This window comes from Prionailurus viverrinus, chromosome F1 (genome assembly GCF_022837055.1).
Source record: "Prionailurus viverrinus isolate Anna chromosome F1, UM_Priviv_1.0, whole genome shotgun sequence".
Lineage (NCBI taxonomy): Eukaryota > Metazoa > Chordata > Mammalia > Carnivora > Felidae > Prionailurus > Prionailurus viverrinus.
Window position 1 is genome coordinate 41921745 of NC_062577.1, and position 20391 is coordinate 41942135.

General features: G+C 40.3%; 1 protein-coding gene across 2 annotated transcripts; it reads right to left on the reverse strand.

Moving 5' to 3' along the window:
• Positions 1–8604: 8604 nt before the first annotated feature.
• On the reverse strand, positions 8605–19773 carry FAM72A (family with sequence similarity 72 member A). Of its 2 annotated transcripts, XM_047839719.1 has the most exons (4): positions 18768–19773; positions 16276–16353; positions 13420–13544; positions 8605–9738 (listed from the first exon to the last, which is right to left on the reverse strand). In XM_047839719.1, exons 1-4 carry the CDS (start codon positions 18917–18919, stop codon positions 9644–9646), a joined length of 450 nt encoding a protein of 149 aa, XP_047695675.1. In that variant the 5' UTR covers positions 18920–19773; the 3' UTR covers positions 8605–9643. The 2 variants fall into 2 exon arrangements, with proteins under 2 accessions (XP_047695675.1, XP_047695677.1); XM_047839721.1 differs by lacking the exon at positions 13420–13544.
• Between the last annotated feature and the right edge of the window lie 618 nt (positions 19774–20391).

Below are 20391 nucleotides of genomic sequence, written 5' to 3' on the forward strand. Positions count from 1 at the left end.
GTAATTGCTAGAGATCCCCAAACAGCTATCACCTAGGATTACAGAGATCTGATCTAATGTCAGACAGAAAGCCCAGTTTGGACTCTCCAGCAGAGGACTTTGAAAAGTGTCCAGGAGTAATTGGCATTTAATCAATGCAATCATTATCACAGCACATGGCTCCTACAGCTTCGGGCCCTCTTGCAACCACTGAACTGCAAAAGAGAGAACATGTCCATGAAATTTTTACCAGGAACAGCACTTGATTCACAGTCCCAGACTAGGTCCAAGTGGAAATATATTCATATCTTCATATTTGACAAACACAGGTTCACTGTCAGTAAGAATTCAGTCTTCTATCAATGACGGTACAAATAGTAATGGTTATTTTTCCCTTAGAGAGGCCTAATCAGCATGAATTTTGATAGACAGGAGAGGAAACGCTATAGCAGGCAGCTAAGCATTTGCTTTTCATCTAATCTTCTCTAAACCTGCCATGAAACATGGGAAGAATAGGACTGCTCTTCCCTCCCTGAGATATGAAGGAGCATATACTACTTGTAATCGTAGACAAAGAAATACTGACTTTGCTCTCAGACAGTGCACCTCGCTTTGTTAAATATTACTACTGGGCATCAAACTGGGTATTTATAGGAGAATATGCCCCTCTTGGAGGGTAGACACTATGTTTAGGCCTTACCCTCTTCTTTTCCTGGCAGGAGTTTATAGTTTGCTTTCACCCACCCTGTGAAATGCGGTTAAAAAAAGAGAAGGTCCAACTTCCCTTGTATGCATCTTACAAGTCTTTTATGCATGACTGATAAGAGGAAGTGGGGAGAAAGAAAAGAAGGATCCTTGAACTTAAGAATCCATAAGAGGTTTCCTAAGACGACCATCATCTATTTGGGTGTTTTTCAAAGAGTACTTCCAAATTACCCATTTCAGAATGACCTACAGAGCTTGTCGACAATGCAGATTTCCAGGACTCTTATGGGCTCAGATCAGAATTGGTGGGAGTAGGAAGGACCCTGGAATCCACACTGCTAACAAGTGTCTTCAGGGGTTCCTTTATATACTAAAATGGATTCTACTCATTTTCCCTGTCTCAACGTTGCTGTGCTCTAAGGCTCAAATTCTTCTCTATCTTCACTCATTCCCTTGATTACATCAAGTCTCATGCCTTTAAATGTTTTTATATGCGAATAGCTCTCAAATTTATCTGCAGCCCACAGCTCTTCCGCCAAGCTCCGGAATTCTATATCTAATCGCCAGATTGATGTCTTATAGGCACATTCAAAAACAAACATTTTAATTTTCTCTCTGAACTTGTTCTTCCTCATCACAGTAAATAGCACCACGACTCATACCAAACCTTGGAGTCATTCTTGACTCTGTGTTTGATATCTTCCTCACTTTCTCTTCTACTTACTTTCCACCTATCAGAGTCCTGTGAGCTCTGTCACACTACACCCCAGGTCTTTCTCTACTCCCTGGGCTACTGCAGCAGCCTGCTGGTTGGTCTGTCTGCTTTCTTTCTATTGCAGTCAGAGTTCAATGGCAGATAACAGAAGCCATTCTAGCTATTTGAAACAGAAAGAGATGTAATACATTTGTAGTATATCGATGATACAATCCTTTCCATCCACATGCCTTTTTGCAGTGTGACTTTGCCGCAACTCCCCAAGAAGTCTAAGAAATGAAGTCTAATTTTCCCTTCCCTGGAATTTGGGCCAGCCCTCTGGTTAACTTTGACCAATAGAATGAGGCAGCAGTGATGGCATGTGACCCCCCCAGACCGAATCATAAGAGGCTCTTGTGGTTTCCATTTTTACCCTCTTGGAAGGCAGCCTTCATACAGACAGGCTCAGCTAGACCACGTGGAGAGATAGGGCTGAGACTTTAAGGCATCCCTGCCAAGATCCCAGACGTGTGAGGGAGGCCTTCTAGAACCTTCCAGCCTAGCACAGCTGACAGCTAAATGTAACCACATATGTGAGCCCGGATGAGATCAGATGAGATCAGCAGAATATTCGGCCCAGCCCCGCTAAGTTTTGGGAGGTATTTGTTACACAGCAACAGATAACTGAAATGTCAGCGAAGTTGGGGTTTGCAAAACCTTTGGAGGGCTATAGAGGTAGGCTCTAGGCAAAGCCTCCTGGAAAAACTCCCAGAACGATCCTGCAGAACTGGTCTGCCAGAGGAGCTGCTACTTCTGCCATCTTCTAGAAGCTAAGGGTCCGGCAGCCATCAACCACTTTCTAGCACCAGAAACACACCCCCTCAGCTGTGATCTGGGTGTCAGGAAATCGCCACAAGATCAGCTGGCTGCAGAGACATACCACAGCCATTTCACTTCAGCAGGATGGATAATGAATGTGCGGTAACACCTTTCTCTTAAGTTAGTTCTGAACTTAGAGACTTGTACGAGTGCCTGTGACTGGCAACAAGTAACTCGTGTCTGAACTTTGGGCTGCAAGAGGATGTGGAAAATGTCTTTTCAGTGTTTTAGCCAAAGCACTGCTGAAAAACACAGAAGGAAGGATCTTTCAAAGATGTTTTGTTCACTGTTAAGCACCTACTGCAAATACCTGCACCTAAGAGATGCTTGTTAAATGATCAAACTAAAGTCTGATAAAGGAAAGGCATGAGTTAGAGATGATTATCTCTAGTTAGCCCAGAGAATGATATTCTGTATCTTTAAAACCCTGGGTCTGTCATTCCCCTTTATGATTACATCCTGGAATATGGAGAACAATTTAGAATTCAAGACTTTTTTCAGTCTAGTACTTACCCCCCTTCCTGTTACTGCATAACCATCTTGAATCGGACACACTGGACCCTTTTTTTTTTTTTTGTAAAAATTCTTATTTAAAAAGATGACTTTTGGGGCGCCTGGGTGGCGCAGTCGGTTAAGCGTCCGACTTCAGCCAGGTCACGATCTCGCGGTCCGTGAGTTCGAGCCCCGCGTCAGGCTCTGGGCTGATGGCTCAGAGCCTGGAGCCTGTTTCCGATTCTGTGTCTCCCTCTCTCTCTGCCCCTCCCCCGTTCATGCTCTGTCTCTCTCTGTCCCAAAAGTAAATACACGTTGAAAAAAAAATTTTTTAAAAAAATAAAAAGATGACTTTGGAAGGTTGGGAAGAAGTTCTTGAAGGGAAAGCTCTTCCATCTTTCCTGCTTCCCATGGCTTTGGCCACCGTCTCTCTTTGAAGACCGTTCTTCAGGATACTGACAGCTTGATTTCTCTGGGTAACATCATGCAAAGGAAATTAGCTCAGTGTGTCTTCTACTGAATTCCATCTGTAGCTCAATGTTTTAAGGTATTTGTGAACAAGGCTACAGAGCAATTTCGATAAGACAAGGCAATATTCCAGTCTCTGAGAATATTTCTCCCGAAAACCCTTTCTTTTTCTTTTTCTTTTCTTTTCTTTTTAAATACCACTGAACAGCCTGAAAATCCTCCCACGCATGAGCAGTCTCCTGCAATACACAGAAAGCTTTTCAGGTGTCACAGCCATAATAGCAGGTGGTTCCTTTGGGTAGAAAAATGATGGCAAGGATGTAGAGACAGAAAGCAAACTGTTTTGATATTCTGGGTACAGCTTTCCCCAAGTGAATCATTCCCATACGCCTTCTTTTACCATGGGCCCTTTTCCAGAGGAAGTGGGTTGTGTGAATAGAGGTGTAGAGATGGGTTCTGGTGGGCAAACTTCTATGGTGCCCATATTTGGCGGATCCAATTAATCTTTTGATATTTGCCATCCCACTCTTACACGAGTTAAGGCAAAACTTGAGTATGGATTTAATACCTGTTTTTGCTCTCCTCAAAATGAATACATAATTTCATTATGAAGATTCACTAGCGCTCATTTGAGGCAAGGCTGTATCTGAAATTCCATATAAATAGATTTTAAATACAAGCTTATAAGGAAGGCCGAAGCTAGAGTAATTTGCAAAGGGCTGTCATTTAATTCACTTTTTTATTATGAAATATTGGAGACATAGACATACAAAGTTTTAAAGAACAGGTACATACTCTTAAACGAACGTTTGTTGCTTGTCAGATAAAAATCCGTATTAGCGAAAAAGACTTTATTTCCAGATAGAAGTGCAGCAAAGCTGGAAATTGAGTTTTGCATAAGTTCCTTTTTCTTTTTCCCTGGTGTGTAAGACTAGCATTCTTATCGTGCACAGGCACACCAAGTCTCCCTTACTGAGAAGGGAGATGCTGCTGTCTCCATCTTAATTAAAAGAATTACAAGCAAATCGACTAAGGTCTAATAGGGAAAGATGTATGAAAAGATTTTAATGGAAAACTTGACTTTTTTAGTTGGAAGACAAGTACGGTGCAAACCAAAAAAGGAAACATGGTCCTTAAGCTAATTAATTCTGAGTCCTTCAAATCTCAGAGTGATGTCAGTTACTAGCTGTGTGATGTTGGGCCAGTTTCTTAGCCTTTCTGTATCTCAGTTTCCTGAACTGTGTAGTGAGTATACTAATCAGATTTACTTCTTAGGGTTGTTACATGCGAAGCCCTTAGAACAGTGCTTGCCATGTAGTAAACCCTCAGAAGTGTCACCTCACTTTCTTCCTCCTCTTCCAAGGAATATCAGTTTCACAGGACAGCAGGAGCTTTGTTTTAGTTCTGTGTCCTCAGCTTCTATTTTTTCCACAGTAGGCACTCAATAAATACTTGTTGAGGCGCCTGGGTGGCTCAGTCGGTTAAGCATCTGACTTCAGCTCAGGTCATGATCTCACGGTCTGTGACTTTGAGCCCCGCATCGGGCTCTGTATTGACAGCTCAGAGCCTGGAGCCTGCTTCAGATTCTGTGTCCCCCTCTCTCTCTGCCTCTCCCCAACTCATGCTCTCTCTCAAAAATAAATAAAAACTTGAAAAAAAATTAAAAAAAAAAATACTTGTTGGATGAATTAATTAATGACAGTAGCTAACCTTTTAGGCTGAAAGTAAAAAGGAATTTGTCTTATGGGGCACCTGGGTGGCTCAGTTGGTTAAGCATCCAACTTTGCGGCAGGTCATGATCTCGCGGTCCGTGAGTTCGAGCCCCGTGTGTTCGAGCCCCGTGTGGGGCTCTGTGCTGACAGCTCAGAGCCAGGAGCCTGCCTCAGATTCCGTGTCTCCCTCTCTCTCTGCACCTCCCCCGCTTGCACTCTCTCTCTCTCTCAAAAATAATTAAACATTAAAAAAAAAATAAAAGAAATTAAAAAAAAGAATTTGTCCTAAGTTTTATAGCTAGTGAGGGAAAAAATAGACCTCGGGTTTAGGGTAAGCTAGGGAGGGAGGAAAGAACCCTACTCTAAGATTAGAAGACCCACATTCAAGTTTAAATTCTTTTAACTCTGTGGGTGTTGAGACTAAGATTTTCTTTCTTAATTTATAGAATGGGGATAACTCCCAAGGTTATTCTGAGGATTACTTTAAGGTATATGTGAAAGCTCACAATAATTTATAAAGGGATATGCAAACACATGATGTTATTAATTTTTATCTCAGTAAGTTTATCCATTGGATGACAATAAAATGATTCTATGAGAGTCTTGGAAGAGAGAATCTTTAGCTAAAGATGTAAGTACTAAAAATATTCAACCCCAGAGGTACCACAGACATAGACTAATTTTTTCCATCTGTGCAGTTTAGGGTAGATTTGGCATATGCTCAATACCAGGCAAGAAAGAAACTATGGTTTAGGCTGCTTTTAAAGTTAAAAAAAAAAAAAAAAGCAGAAAAGGAAACTATTTCCTTTTATAAGCATGAATGTTAAAATAAGGAAAGCCTTCATCGAATAATTTACCACTGAAGCAGGACTATTTGAGCCATACTCTCTCCCACTTTCCCCATTCCCCATTTAGGTTCTACTTAGTTACTTGTCTCATATCCCATGATTTCAGGATTATGGTCACTTCCTCCTCACCAAAGGAAAAACAATATAGATTATTCTTTATCGGCCATGCGTGACTCAGAGGTCAGAAGAGCAATTCGTTGTAGGGTACTCTCCCTAGATTAGTAATATTTAAAGACCTGGTTTTCAGGGCCCAGGATTATTTAAAATATTATGGCTTTAAGATTAGGCCCCACCCAAGATACCTCAACAGAGCCTGAATGTGAGGTTGAGAAACTGACATGAGGAAAAAGATAAAGGAGCAAAAAAAGCCATAGTGGGTCAGCTGATGACTCTCTGTCCCTTCCTTGAACTTCGGGAATGACAGGATGGAAGAAGGGGAAAAAAGGCGGTGCCCCACTGCAGATCAGATGTTTCATGAAAGTCAAGAGCGTCAGGGAACTTAATGATCTATGTATGTTCTTAGGGTAAAGGCAATCAATATAATTTCCACTGTTAACTTGTTAGGTGCATCCAAGAAAGGACACTAGGAAAACTAAGCTTGATTACACTTTATCCGGAGTTATCCTAAATCTGATTGTTTTATTCTCCTGCTTAAAAACCTCAGTCTCTCCACATTGTGATTAGAGTAAGTCTAAACTTAACCATGGCGTGGACTATTCTTTGTAACATCATCTCAGACTTCTTCAGTAGCTTCATCTTCTAATTAATTCTTACCACATATCTTGGAAGGTGTAGGAGGCTACTTACAATTTACCAAATAGGCCAGATACTTTTAAACTCCTGTACAGAAATCTCATCCCAGCTGGCCAACCTTGAACTGTACTTCAAAGCCTGGTGAAATTATCATTTCTTGTCTGTAGCTTTCTCAACTCCCACTCTCTCCTAATACTCAGAATGATTGTTCTTTCATCTATGGCGCCGTTGGACTTTGAGCACGGGTTTGTTAAATCACTTATCCTGATGCATTAGGTAGATTCATCAGGACTGTCCTTCCCTCCAGCGCACTGCGTTCTCCAGGAAACAAGTGTAAGCTCATCATTGTACAATTCTTGGCACACTATAGAAGCATAACACAGGTTTGTTGAATTGAATTAAATATTAGAAGAGGGCCAAAGCATTGATGGATTTTCTAGGCCGAGGAACTATGTGCTACATCTACATACATGATTCTGGTTTTGGTCTTATCAGAGTGCTTTTATTAAATGTGCTTTTATTAAAAAACAGTGTCAAAAAAAGTGTCATGAATATATTTCTTTAGCTAAAACATTATTAATCCATTTTCAGCTTAGAACTGACCTTTCCATAACCCAGTTAGCTAAAAGGTAACTGTATAATTTTAAATATTCTCCAGTTGGAATGGAATCACATTTGGGGTTTGCTTTAATCAGTGCACCCCTGTCTTGCTTTTGTTCTTCAAAGAGCCCCTCGACCATAGCCTTTGAAGGCATGAGCACAAGGGAAACCAGATGAACTCTGTCGAATTTTAAACTTACCAATTTCTCTCCTCTAGCATTTAACTTTTCTTCTTTAATTGAACAAGTTAACTAAAGAAGTATATAATGTAGGATCAATTTGTTTTTTTGAATCTTATTCATTATGCCACCTTGTTCCAAAAAGTCTTTAAGAGAGGTTAAAGGGGGGGGAAAAAAAAAACAAACCCACCCACATTCAAAACCAAATTGTTCCACATTTGGTTCACGTTCATCCACAGCATCCCAGTGCTGATGGTCAGTGTGAAAGACTTTTGGAAAAGTTTTCCAGGTACAGCATTTCCTGAAGCATCTTTTATCTTGGTTTACAGCAAAAGATTCTGTTGATACGCATGGGTCACTTCTCTTTCTTATGATCCAGTATGAATTTGTTCAACCTTGAAATCAGTCACTGAGGCCCTCTCTTGGGGTAGTTATTACCTAGCGTGTATCCCGGCTAAATAAAATGGTAACTGATTCATGTCTGAAGGTGTATATGGGATACAGCATAAAGATCAAGAGCAGGAGCCGGGGTCCCTGGGTGGCTCAGTCGGTTAAACATCCAACTTCAGCTCAGGTCATGATCTCATGGTTTGTGAGTCCAAGCCCCACATCGGGCTCTGTGCTGACAGCTCAGAGAGTGGAGCCTGCTTCAGATTCTGTGTGTGTCTCTCTCTCTGCCGCTTCCCTGCTTGTGCTCTCTCTCTCTCTCTCTCTCTCAAAAACAAACATTAAAAAAAAAAGATAAAGAGCAGGAGCTCTGAAGTCAGTCTGTCTGTCTGAGTTTAAATCTGGCCACATCTCTGACCAGTTATGTGACCTTGGACAAGCTGCTTAACCTCTCTATGCCTCACCTGTCTTATCAGTAAAAAAGGAATAATAATACCTACCTCATAGGTTTGTTGTGTGGAATAAGTGAATTAAATCTGTAAACGGTTTATTTTTTTTAAGTTTATTTATTTATTTTGAGAGAGACACATGGGGGGAGGGGCAGAGAGCCAAGGGGACAGAAGATCTGAAGAGGGCTATGTGCTGACAGCAGAGTCCAATGTGGGGCTCAAACTAATGAACTGTGAGATCATGACCTGAGCAGAAACCAAGAGTCAGATGCTTAACCAACTGAGCCATCCTGTTGCCCCTGTAAAGACTTTAGAACAGGATCTGGCACATAGTTAGCACTCAATAAATGTTAGCTCTTGTGTTCTACACCTTTACATTTTGGGGTAAGAAACGTGGTTACAGTAAAAGATTAAAGGCAGGCTGGTCATTTTTATAAAACTTTATTTACAAAACCACAACTCTGTGTGTTTAGGTATCGCTATTGACAAAATGCTTACAGCTGAGATATTACTAAACCATACACTGATTTTAGCTATACCTAAAACCACAATCCAACACTATCCCAGTTTCCTATTCCTGTGTGGCTCTGAATGCAGCTTAAAACAAAAACAAAAACATCATTTATAATGTACAATGGCTTAAGCAAAACACTTCTTTAGTTTTTTTTTCTATTTAAGGGTTGGAAGTGAGAATACTCATTTAAAATTTGCTAGTTACAGAAAAAGGCCTAGAGAATAGAATATGGAGGTTCAGTTGCCCTGCTTTCATAACACAATAACTGCATGACTTTAGAAGAACATAAATAAATCATGCTGGGAAACAGTATATACTGATAATTTTGTTGTTAAAATTCATTTATCTAACATCGTGCTGAGGAATTAAGAGAATTTCTCCGTATATTTTAAAGTTTTAACTTATTCTATTTGCTGATTCACAAAGTTCTGCTCCATTTTAGGGATTTTTCACCAGTATGACACAGGATAACCAGTACCCATGAAAACCTAACAGCTTGGTGTTTTAAAAAATTCCTGTTAAGCTTTAATTCCCAGTTGAGCTTGCCATATGTATGCCTGGGTATACACATGGATACATACTTGGTGGATACACCCCATGTATGTATACTAACGCCCCTTATTCAAGAATATAAAATTAACGGTATCTGGTATCTAGTTGTAAGAAAAATTCCCTAAGACTGTGAGGTAGTTGAGTGACACATGAAATAACCTCCAATCTGAATTTAAGAACACATCTGTACCAGGTGGAGGGTGGAGAGAGGAAGAGGAGGAGGGAGCCATAGAAGAAAAGAACTACCATAACTCAAATTAAATTCAGGTAATTCATCTGAGATAGCAAATAAATAAATCAACAAATGTCTCATTTTTTTTCCAAAAAAAGGAGAAATCCGTAGTATATCCTTGCTAATATTTTTAAAATCAGTCCATTAATATATCTTTTAAATAGGAAAATGTCTGGGTATTATACATCTCATAATCCCATTCATCGAATGCACTCCTCTGCTGAGATATCGAATGTGTCTTCATCTGTATTCTCTTCTATCTCTGGCAAGTTGCCCCAAAGTAGGAAGTTGACACCTGAAAAGAAAAGATCATAAAATTACTTAGAGCCAGCTACTATTACAACTCGGAACATGATATAGAAAACCTTGTATGTTAACATTCTTATATGGAACCATAGTGTTACCAGTAAAGAGAAAAGATATTAAAGAATGTACCATAGATAAAAATTACCTAATATTATTCATCTAAGACATAAACATTTCTAAGCCCTTTGAAGGGCTTGAATTCTAGAATCTTCGAACTCCGAAGGATCTCAGGGCCCATTTCCTCAAACTCTGCCTCTAGCGTATTATGCCATAATCGCTCTACACTGGTAAGTTTCAAATCTATTTTAATGATTTTTAAGGATGGAGATCTCACAAGATTATTTTAGATTAAGTGTCTCTTTGGAGGGTACAGGAAAAAGGCTTGAGTAAGTCTCTTCATCTCCTCAACAAGCACAAAAGTAGCTGGTGGCTTTTTGGTGATTAAAAACAACAAGGTTTTAGAGCCACTTATAATACGAACTGCAATCCTTTCTTATAGGTGGGTTTTAGTCTGGAGGCTATCCAGGTTGTAGCTGCCGTTACATCAAACAAAACAACAATCTAGGGGTGTCTGGGCGGCTCAGTCGGTTAAGTGTCTGACTTTGGCTCATGTCATGATGTCATAGTTCATGAGTTCGAGCCCCATGTGGGGCTCTGCGCTGACAGCTCAGAGCCTGGGGCCTGCTTTGTATTCTGCGTCTCCCTCTCTCTCTTTCTCAAAAATAAATAAATAAGCATTAAAAAAAACCAAACAAACCCAACAATCTAAAGCCTCCTGGTGAAAGGGTAGTCAGATTCCATACTGAAGAATCTAGCCTAGGCATATAGAAGGAACATGACAGACACATGATGGAAGATAATGATATGGTTTGTTCTGGGCACGTAATGTATTACAGAACTTGAAAGTACTAAATTGGGAAAAAATACAATTTATTAATTGACCTCTAGGGGAGCCAATGGAGTCCAACAAGGAAAGCAAATCTCACATTATCAGGTTGTCAGTGTGGCCACGTGGTGGAAGAGAATGAGCCAGGGTTTGGAGATTTGGTTTCAATCTCGCTTCCACTACCACCAGTAAGTACACCATGGGTGTTCTTACTACCTTTACTCTGAGTCTATGCAACTGCAGACAATATATATTATTTTTTAATGTTATTTTTTAATGTATTTAAATTTTTTATAGTATGGCATTATATGTATCTTTTCTAATTTGCTTTTTTCATTCAACATGTTTTTGAGATTTCCTATACCCACATGTATAGCTTTAGCTCATTTCTTTTTGTTTCTGAATTCTGTTGTGTGAATTAAATACGTATAGAGCAAATATATATATATACAGCAAATAGAGCCCATCACTCATCACTTCCTCTAACTGCCATTTTGCACAGGTGCTCAAGGAGATATGTACAAGGAGGTGCACTGTGGCATTGTTGAAACAGTGGAAACAATCAACTGTCTCTCTTGGTTGAGATACTAGAATCTAATCAGGCAAGAAGTTAGCAACTATTTCATGTTGGGGGGGGCGGGGGTGGATACAGAAGTCTATCATATTGTTTTCTGCATTTTTTTTGTGTTTGCATTGTTTATAATAAAAAATACTCCGCCCTCCCCTCCCCTCCCAAGAATGAACAGTATTCTGCTTCCGGTAATATGGCTTTGATGAGCTAATGGAATAATAAGGAGTTACTAGGCCAAAATCTAAGGGATAATTAGAACCATAAAGGTAAGTGGAGAGCTGAAGTCAATTTGCCTTTGAGGGCATTTGCCAATCCCAGAGAATTTGAACTGAGGTTTCTCAAGAGTCCTCAGGAAAGTTTTGGGAAATCAGGTGGACACATGAAGCCTAGCCTAGGACATTGACTTGGGGCCTTTTCCATCTAAACATTCTAGAATTTCATAAAGCTTGTGTATGTGTTCCTTTGATGCAGCTGATTCAGGTGATTCAAGGACAGTCCCAGCATCATGAGAAACCCTGTTTTATACCAAGCATCTTGAAAGTCTCGTTTTAAATCACAATATTAGGGTTACAAAGGAGAAGTTTGATATTCTTGGAGTGAATACTCAGAGACATGAGTAGTTCGGCACAATTGGTTCAAAGGAGAAAAAATAAACTAAGAGATTGGATCTGACAGAAGGAGCACCTTCCTTTCTCTGTTAAGAAGGGAGGAAGGAAATCCTGTGATACATCTGTTTCTCATGGATTAGATTCAATGTGAATGCAAGAATGCTGGGCTTTTATCTTTGAAAAATTGACCAATAATTAAAAAGTAAATCAAAATGGAAAAATCTCCACCCTGTGTTTTGAATTCTATGAAGCAGGAAAAATAGTATCAAAGCAGAAACTTCCTTTAATGTGTCCATGGTCAACACAAATATAAAACTGGAGGCCTAAGTTAGGAGCCTGTGTCTCAGGGGAGTTCAGATAAGTCTCTCCTCAAAAATGGCCTTCGTCATTTTTGGGTCTGAAATTAAGACCCCCAAATGATGGGTTGAGAGCTACAATTGAATGCCAGGTGATTAAAAAAAAATCAGAGTCTATAAAAACCCAAGCATAATTGGAAGGTTTAAAGACCCTCAGAACCTAGCTTACAATTCATGATCTTCCGTCTGTGAAGACAAATCATCCTTAAGAAGAGGAATGTATTTTAAGTTCTGAAGAAGATTAAAACATACATTTAAAAACCTGAGGGTGTTAGTGCCAACTTGGATTATCGAATTCTTTAAATTTGTTCTGTAAACTAAAGTTCTGCAAACTTCAGTTCCCACTAAAAAAGTCCCACTACAAGTCAACCTGGTCTGTTGTGTAAGTAGGTATGAGATAGAGAAAACACATGTGCACAACAAAACCAAATGGCTGCAGACAATATAAAATGTATTATGTAAACATCCTTTAAGAAGTGGTTGTCGGGGCGCCTGGATGGCTCAGTCAGTAGAGCATCCGACTTTGGTTCAGGTCATGATCTCACGGTTGGGGAGTTCGAGCCCCACATTGGGCTCTATGTGGTCAGCCTGTCAGTGCAAGCCTGCTGCAGATTCTGTCTTCCTCTCTCCGTCCCTCCCCTGATTGCTCTCTCCCCAAATAAATCAATGTTAAAAAAAAAAAAAAAAAGAATTGGTTGTATATTTTCCTACTAAATAACTAGTACAACGTATCGGCATTAAATATTTCCCTTGAATAAAATTCCATCATAATTTATTAATATAGATGTCAAAATGTCTTTTTTTTTTTTTTTCTTTCCTGAAGCAATATCACCAAATACAGAGGTTACCTAGTCATCCTCCCTCCCAGGTCCTACTGGCCCAGGCTCCCCTCCCTACTTTCTTACACACACACACACTTGACCATCAGATCTAAAATCTTCCAAAATTCTCTGGAGATGTAATACGTATCAGTGCAACAATTTAGAGCAACTATTAATTTTAAGAGACCAAGAAGCAAAAGAGCCAAGTCTGAGGCTCTTGTATATACAACAATGAAATAGAAATGGCAAGGAATTTTGGCTAGTAGTTCCCCTAACTGAATATTTGGGTTAAAAGCCCTGAAGTTTCACACTTTCAACTCAGGTGAGAGGGTTTCAGAGAGAATCCTCAAACAATCAATTGGGAGTTTCACTCAGGTTTTGGTAGACAAGTAAATGTTAGAGGAATTTCCGAGTCAATTGTTTCTTACCGGTAGCGTCTAGTCTGTTAATATCATAAACTGCCTGGCTGTGAAACATCCAGAAGTGTCCATTGTTGCAGGAAAGAAGGCAGGAACAACAGGGAACAATCACATGATAACCCACAATGTTCCCACTAAGAAAGAAAAGTAAATATACTCAGATACCAGGTAATAACTGGCCATATAAACATTTTCGTGTGCTAATGTAAATGAACAGACCACCTCGAGTCCTCATTTCCTCCTAACAACCTCCATTGCTAGATCTTTGGGATGGGAGTGACTCTGGTAATGTTAAATTTGACAGTGCTACTGTCAAATACTAACACATTCTCCATTTCCTTGCTGGTCCTGCTTTACACGTTGTCCTTTCAGAAGGTAGCTTCTAGACGTCATGCCATAAGGTTGTGATGTGTTCCGTGGAACACCCAGAATTGAGGTGCTGTACAGACAAAATATATTAGATAAAAGGTTTTTGCTATCCCCAGGACTGTGGCAAGTTGGGTTCTTCTATGTTCTAGTTCTACGCCAGCACCTAAAAACTGTCTCAACAGATGGAGGAGTAGGAAGACAGCATGAGCCCCTGTAAACCAAACACAAGCTGGCTGCTCTAATTTTAGTTTTAGTGTTTTTGAAGGAATTCAGAAATAAGGCAAATCCGTAGCTTCTAGAGAAAGTTGCAAAAGTTTTTGACTGTCTTCAAGATTATCCCTCTGATTACAAGTACTTCACTCTTCCACAGATTTTTTTTTCCTATATGGTCATTATTAAATAAAGTGAATATACAGGGAACATTTTAGCTAGTACTTTTTTTTTTTTTTTTTTAATGATAACATGTACTTATACCTTGGGTTGTAACAATTCTTATTATAGCTTGTTCCCACCCTGGGAGATGTGGGAGTCAGTCAGTTTTGTGAGGCCCTATAAAAAAATACTATAAAAGGTACCAGCCTACCTAAAATATGTCTTCTAATCATAATCTGCTTGAAAGGCAAACACATGAGAGCAAGTTGTTCTTGGACCAGGACTGACAGTTATTTGTAGGACTATATTGCAAGAGTAAATTCTATGGCTTTAATCACCATCCGTATTCATTCATTCATTTACTCATTCAATTCGTGTTTATTGAGCATCTATTACTATGTGTCAGGTACTGTTCCAGGTGCTGGGAATACAGCAGTGGACAAAGTCCTTATTCTCATGGAGCTAACATTCTAGTAGGGACGCATTCAGACCATTTTGCTCCCCTGCTAAGGCCCCTTCCGTGGCTTCCCATTGGCCAAAACTCAAAACAAAAAAACCCCTTCATATGAAGGTCTAGATCTGTGCTATCCAAAATGTGGCTGTTGAGCACTTGAAGTTTAGCTAGACTGAACTGAAGTGTGCTGTAAATATAAAACATATGCTGGATTTTAAAGACTAAGGATAAAAAATAGAATGTAAAATATTTTGTTAATAATTTTTTATGTTGGTTACATGTTGAAACAATATTTTGGTTATATGGGTTAAGTAAAATATACAATTTAAATTAATTTCACTTGTCTCTTATTACTTTTTAAAATGTGGTTATTAGAAGATTTTCTTTATTTTTAGATTTTTTTAGAAGATTTTAAGTTACATATGCGGCTTGTAGATTTCTATTGGACAGCGTTCCTCTAGACTATCTGGATTCTGACCGCATCTCCAGTCTACTCCCACTACTCTCCCTTGACGTTCACAATGTCTCAGCCATGCTGGCCATCATCTTTTTATTCCATGACCATGTTAAGCTTCCTCTTGCCTTGGGTTCTCTGCACTAGCTGTTCCCTGTGCCTAGAACATTTTCCCTTGAGCTCCTTGTCATCCTTTCGGATTTAACTCCAATGTTACCTTCTCATGAGAGGTCATCCCAGACCATGCTATCTCAAATAGCTCTTACCTACTCTCCCAACCTCTATTTTTCTCTATAATTTATTATTATTATTATTATTATTATCATTATTATTTCCTTTGGAGCACCTTCCACCCTATTCAATATCTTATTGATTTAAATATCTTACTAACCAATCATCTTCCCACTAGAATATAATGTCCAAAAGCCAGTGACTTTGTTTTATTTACTGTTGTGTTTCCAGCCCCTATAGCAATGATTAGCACATAGTAGGACTTCAATGTATGGTTTGAATGAATGAAAGAATGAATTTAAATCATCATTAGCACATAAGAATTTAAATTATTTGGATTATAATTTATAATCCAAACCTCATTTAAATGTTAAAAAAAATCTCAAATTTCTTCTCTCTAAAATGGGACAAATAATACTCAAGTCTGTCTACCTCTCAAAAGATAATAGTAATAGTTTTCATCTGTGTTGTAATTTATAGTCTATCAAGCCTTTTAACATTCGTAATTAATTTAATCTTCACAACACTCCATAAGGTAAACACAAAAGATACTTAAATTTCTATCTTCTTAAGTTAGAAGATTGTTTCTATCTTCTTAAGCTATAAATTAAACAAGGAAACAGAGGTCCAGGGATTTAGAGGCTTAAGGAATTTACTCAAGATCACATTTAGAGTTAAGAGTAGGGCCAGGGCTCAAGCCTGATTTTTATGATTGTAACTCTGTTTTATCTTCCCAAACTACATTGACTTTTTCTGAAAATTAAAGCAGATATTTGTCAAGGTGCTTTGAAAAATTATAAAATCATATACAAATGTGACACAAGACCCTTTTAAAAAATAACTCGAAGTAACAAATGGTTTTTCAATGGCTCACTGCATGGGTTATAACCAGTGCTTGATGCAGCCCACTGAACCTTTCTCTGTGCTGTGGTGTTAACATCCATCTTCCAAATGCAGGGCCATCTAGAATCTTGCCACAAATTACCATTTTAAACATGCGATGTCTTTCAGTTTACATTTGCAGATTTCAGTGAAATAGCATCTTCCAATGAAGTCCACTGCACTGGAGAAGGAAATGTGCAGAAATGGTCAAAGGTACTTTTTAAAAAATTGTTGTAAAAACACATATAACATAAAATTTACTAAATTAATCATTTTAAATGTACGGTTCAGAAGTCTTAAGTGTATTCACATTGTTGTGCAATGAATCTCCAGACCTCATTCGTATCACAAAACTGAAACTCTATGTCCATCAAACAGCTCCCCATTTCCCTCTTCCCTCAGCCCTTGGCAACCACCGTCTACTTTCTGTTAGTATGAATTTGACCATTTTATATAGCACATATAAGTGAAAGCATATAGTATTTGTCTTTTTGTGACTGCCTTATTTCATTTAGCATAATGTTCTCAAGTCCCCTCCCTATTGTAGCATATGGCAGGATAGCTTTCCTTTACAAGGCTGAGTAATAGTTTGTTGTATGCATATACCACATTTTGTTAATGAACATTTGCATTGCTTCCTAGCAGCATTCTTCACAGTGACCAAGGTTAACCAAGGTTATTGTGAGGAAAGCTGCTAAGAACACAGGTGTGCAAATATATCTTTTAAATCTTGCACTGAATTCTTCTGGGTATATATCCAAATATAAACACATACTCAGATACATATATACACCCAGAAGTGGGATTCCTGGATCATATGGTAATTCTATTCTCAATTTATTTAGGAAATTCGATGCTATTTTCCATAGCAGCAGCACCACTTCATATTCCTACCAATAGTGCACAGGGTTCCGATTTTTCCATATCCTTGTATTTTTGGTTGTGATTTAGCATGAATTTTGTAGACCCAAAGAGCTGAAAGAGACTCTAAAGCAGAATGATAGTATATTTTGTAAGAGTCAGTTAATACTTCTGAGCTTACCATAAATATGACAAAATTCCACTTAAATAATCTTATGTGTTCATTAATTCATACATATCTTAGCACGCTAATCCATTACTATTACAACCCCTATAAAGAAGAAGAGACAATAAGAAAAACCTGGTTCTAATGTAGACTCTGGTCTAACCTCTAACAATTCAATATCTGAGCCCTCATCTTATTGCTTACCACATCTATTGCAAAGATGAATGGGTTAATATTTTAGGGGCATCTGGGTGGCTCGGTCGGTTGAGGGTCCAACTTTGGCTCAGATCATGATCTCCTGGTTCGTGGGTTCGAGCCCCGCAACGGGCTCTGTGCTGACAGCTCAGAGCCTGGAGCCTGCCTCATTTTCTGTGTCTCCCTGTCTCTCTCTCTCTCTCTCTCTCTGCCCCTCCCCAACTTGTGCTTGCTCTGTCTCTCAAAAACAAATACATATTTAAAAAAATTTTTTAATTTGTCTGCATGTGTGCATCTGTGTGTGTGCTACTAGTAAGAAAAAGCGTTAGACAAAAAAAATCATAGAACCTGTGCAATAGTAGGTTCTAGATTTATTGTCTAGTGCTTTTTTTTTTGTAACACACAGGTGCACACACACATACAGAAGTACTTAAAATATTAACCCAAATATCTTTGCAATAAATGAGAGCCATTTGCTTTGCCAGTAGGCATCTCTACACTTAAACCATTTCAGAAAAGGTTTCAAGAAAGGAGGAGTTCATAGCTTTTGAGTATATTTCCAAAATGTTGAAGTTTCTATCATCACAAAGTTCATTTTAAAGTATTATGATTGTTAGCCTAAATCTTGAAAATTACATAAGGGCATAAATATGCTGCCTATGGAAGAGAAAGTACCTCTTGGAGCTAGAAAAAATGTACATTTGAGTAAAATAAAATGGCTATTTTTCCAAATAGGTAGCAAATTCTTACGTGTCTGAAAACAGAATTGAAGAGGATTTAATGATGCAAACAAATGCATAGTATCTGAAATAGTTGACAAGGATTGTTTTAGGGCTAGGTCTATTTCATAGGCTAAAAATCTATTTCTCTCTCATTAAGAGAGAGATTGTTAAAGAACACTGAATTACCTGGACAATGGATCTGATTCAGCCTGGCAAATTGCAAATAATGGCAGCAAATTATGAATATTTTTGGCCTAAAACTTTATGGATAAAAATGAAAAACTTAACTCTTCTAACAGTACAGAGAACCTTGCCTGAATTTACCTAGAGTCTAGGGTCTAGGTCGTGGATTTGATCCAGTGAGTTAGTATGGTTGGGCGGGGCACAGCGCCAGGGGATCCAACTTAAGGGATGTGGTCACATGACTATAATTGAACCAGAAACATTACATCAGGACTGACCACTCTGGCTAAACCACAGACTTTGTCCAGACAGTCTGCCCACTTAGTTATACTCCAAGGGGATCATCAGACTGTTGGGAGTGGCTGGAACACCAAAATGATAACCTCCTTGTTGACTCCCAGAGGTCCAAACCATACACTTTTCCCATTTAGTTAAAGGCTACCGTTGCCCGCCACTAGCAAGACTTACTTGGTAGGAGGGATGTCTGTAGAGAAAAGGTCTATTTCAGTATCAGCCAGCAAAACAGCCTTCATTCCCCTAGAGCTGAGCACTTGTTTACAGAATTTGCAACACAGGATGGACACGCACCGGTCCTCGAAACTACAACTGCTGGTAGACATGGCGTCCCGGGAAGGATGCGGTGCGGGGTTTTGAAAAAGGAAACAAGAGCAGTATCTTTCCTAGTTGGATTCCCCCAGGCCAAAAATCAAATTGCGAGGCCTCGACCTTTTTTCTAAGCCCTAAAACTGGGAAGGAAATGAGTTCTTTCCTGTTTTCCCGTGGGAGGGTGAAAGTAATATTTATTGAGTAGGAACAGGGCGAAGCAGCAAATGTGGCTTTCCTTTTAACTTTAGGGGGAGGCAGTGGGATTTGAAGTGGGGAGGCGGCGAGCTACAAAAGGCCTGGGAACTTCTCTACAGACTCCCCAGCCACGCGTCTAAAAGACTCCTCTACTCTTCAGCTCCCGCCCCTGTAGCAATTCCCTTAGCTTTCTCCTGCAGAGTCCCTCCGTGAAAGCTCCTCTCCTAAGCCCCTCCCTCGGAGCGCTCCAATTCCTCGCCCTCTGATCGCCGGCCACGCGTCCCGACCCACGCCTCCTCTTTGGAAATCTTTCTCCTCTTCCCAGGATCCAGAAATCCCCTCGGCTTTTCCCACCCGGACGAACCCGGGTTCTCCTCAGTCCTCCCAGGACCCTCCCTCCTCCGCTCTGCTCGCTGCTAGGCCCCCGCTTCACTTCTCTCCTGGCAGCCCCCAGCCCTCAGCGTGCTGGCTGGATCTCGCGCCGTTTCTCTTGGTCCCGGTCCCTCAGCTCTCCCTCGTGCCCCCCGCTGTCCCCTTAGGTCTCCTCCGGAGCGGCCGCTCCGGAGCGCGCGATGGTGTTGATGGGACGGGGCAGAGGTCGCTTTTGGGGTTCAGTCGGCGTTGGGGTCTCTATCAGCGAACGCGTCGCGTTTTGCTCCCTCTTCCGCTCTCTCTGCCTTTCCAACCGGCTGTCAGTTTGAATTGCAGGCGCAGCGCACCGATTGGGAGAACCAGAGTTCGCCCGCGTCCCGCATTGGAAGGCTCGGGAGCCTTCCCCTGCTGAGATCTTAGTGGCCTGGAGACCGTACGCCCCGCCTCAGTAACGGTGCCGAGATGAGCTCGGCTTTCTGGTTGGCCGAGTTTGGCTCCGCCTCCGCTCCCATTGGCCGGCACCGGGAGCTTGGGCAAACCCTACTCCCGCCCCAGTGAAAGAGGCAAGGCAGTCCCTTCACGCTTCTTATTGGAAGACTTTCTACAGTCCCTACTGGTCTCTACTCTCTACTGGCTAAAATTCTCCGCAACGCCCCTCCTCTCTACCCCGGTCCAATTGGTAGTGCCTTCTCTCAAGAGTTTGTGTTTGGCTGTTGGTTCCATTTTAACCCCGCCCATTAATTCTACTTCTGGGCTCGGCAACCCTGGGAGGAGCTTGCTCTATGACCACGCCTCGGTGGTGCTAGTCACACCTCCAAAGTTTCTCAAGCTCCTCCTCCTCACTCCGGACCTCTCGAGATCAGCTATTCCTATTGGCTACAGGCCCCATCGGTCGATAGAAAACGGGCGGTGATTGGTA

Excerpts from the sequence above, each read along its gene's own strand:
- FAM72A (XM_047839719.1), bottom strand. The coding sequence starts at position 18,919 with ATGTCTACCAGCAGTTGTAGTTTCGAGGACCGGTGCGTGTCCATCCTG. Across the intron at positions 16,354-18,767 it reads ACAGACATCCCTCCTACCAA|TGCAGTGGACTTCATTGGAA; the intron begins GTAAGTCTTGCT and ends TTCCTTCTCCAG. Across the intron at positions 9,739-13,419 it reads TAACAGACTAGACGCTACCG|GTGTCAACTTCCTACTTTGG; the intron begins GTAAGAAACAAT and ends TTTTCTTTTCAG.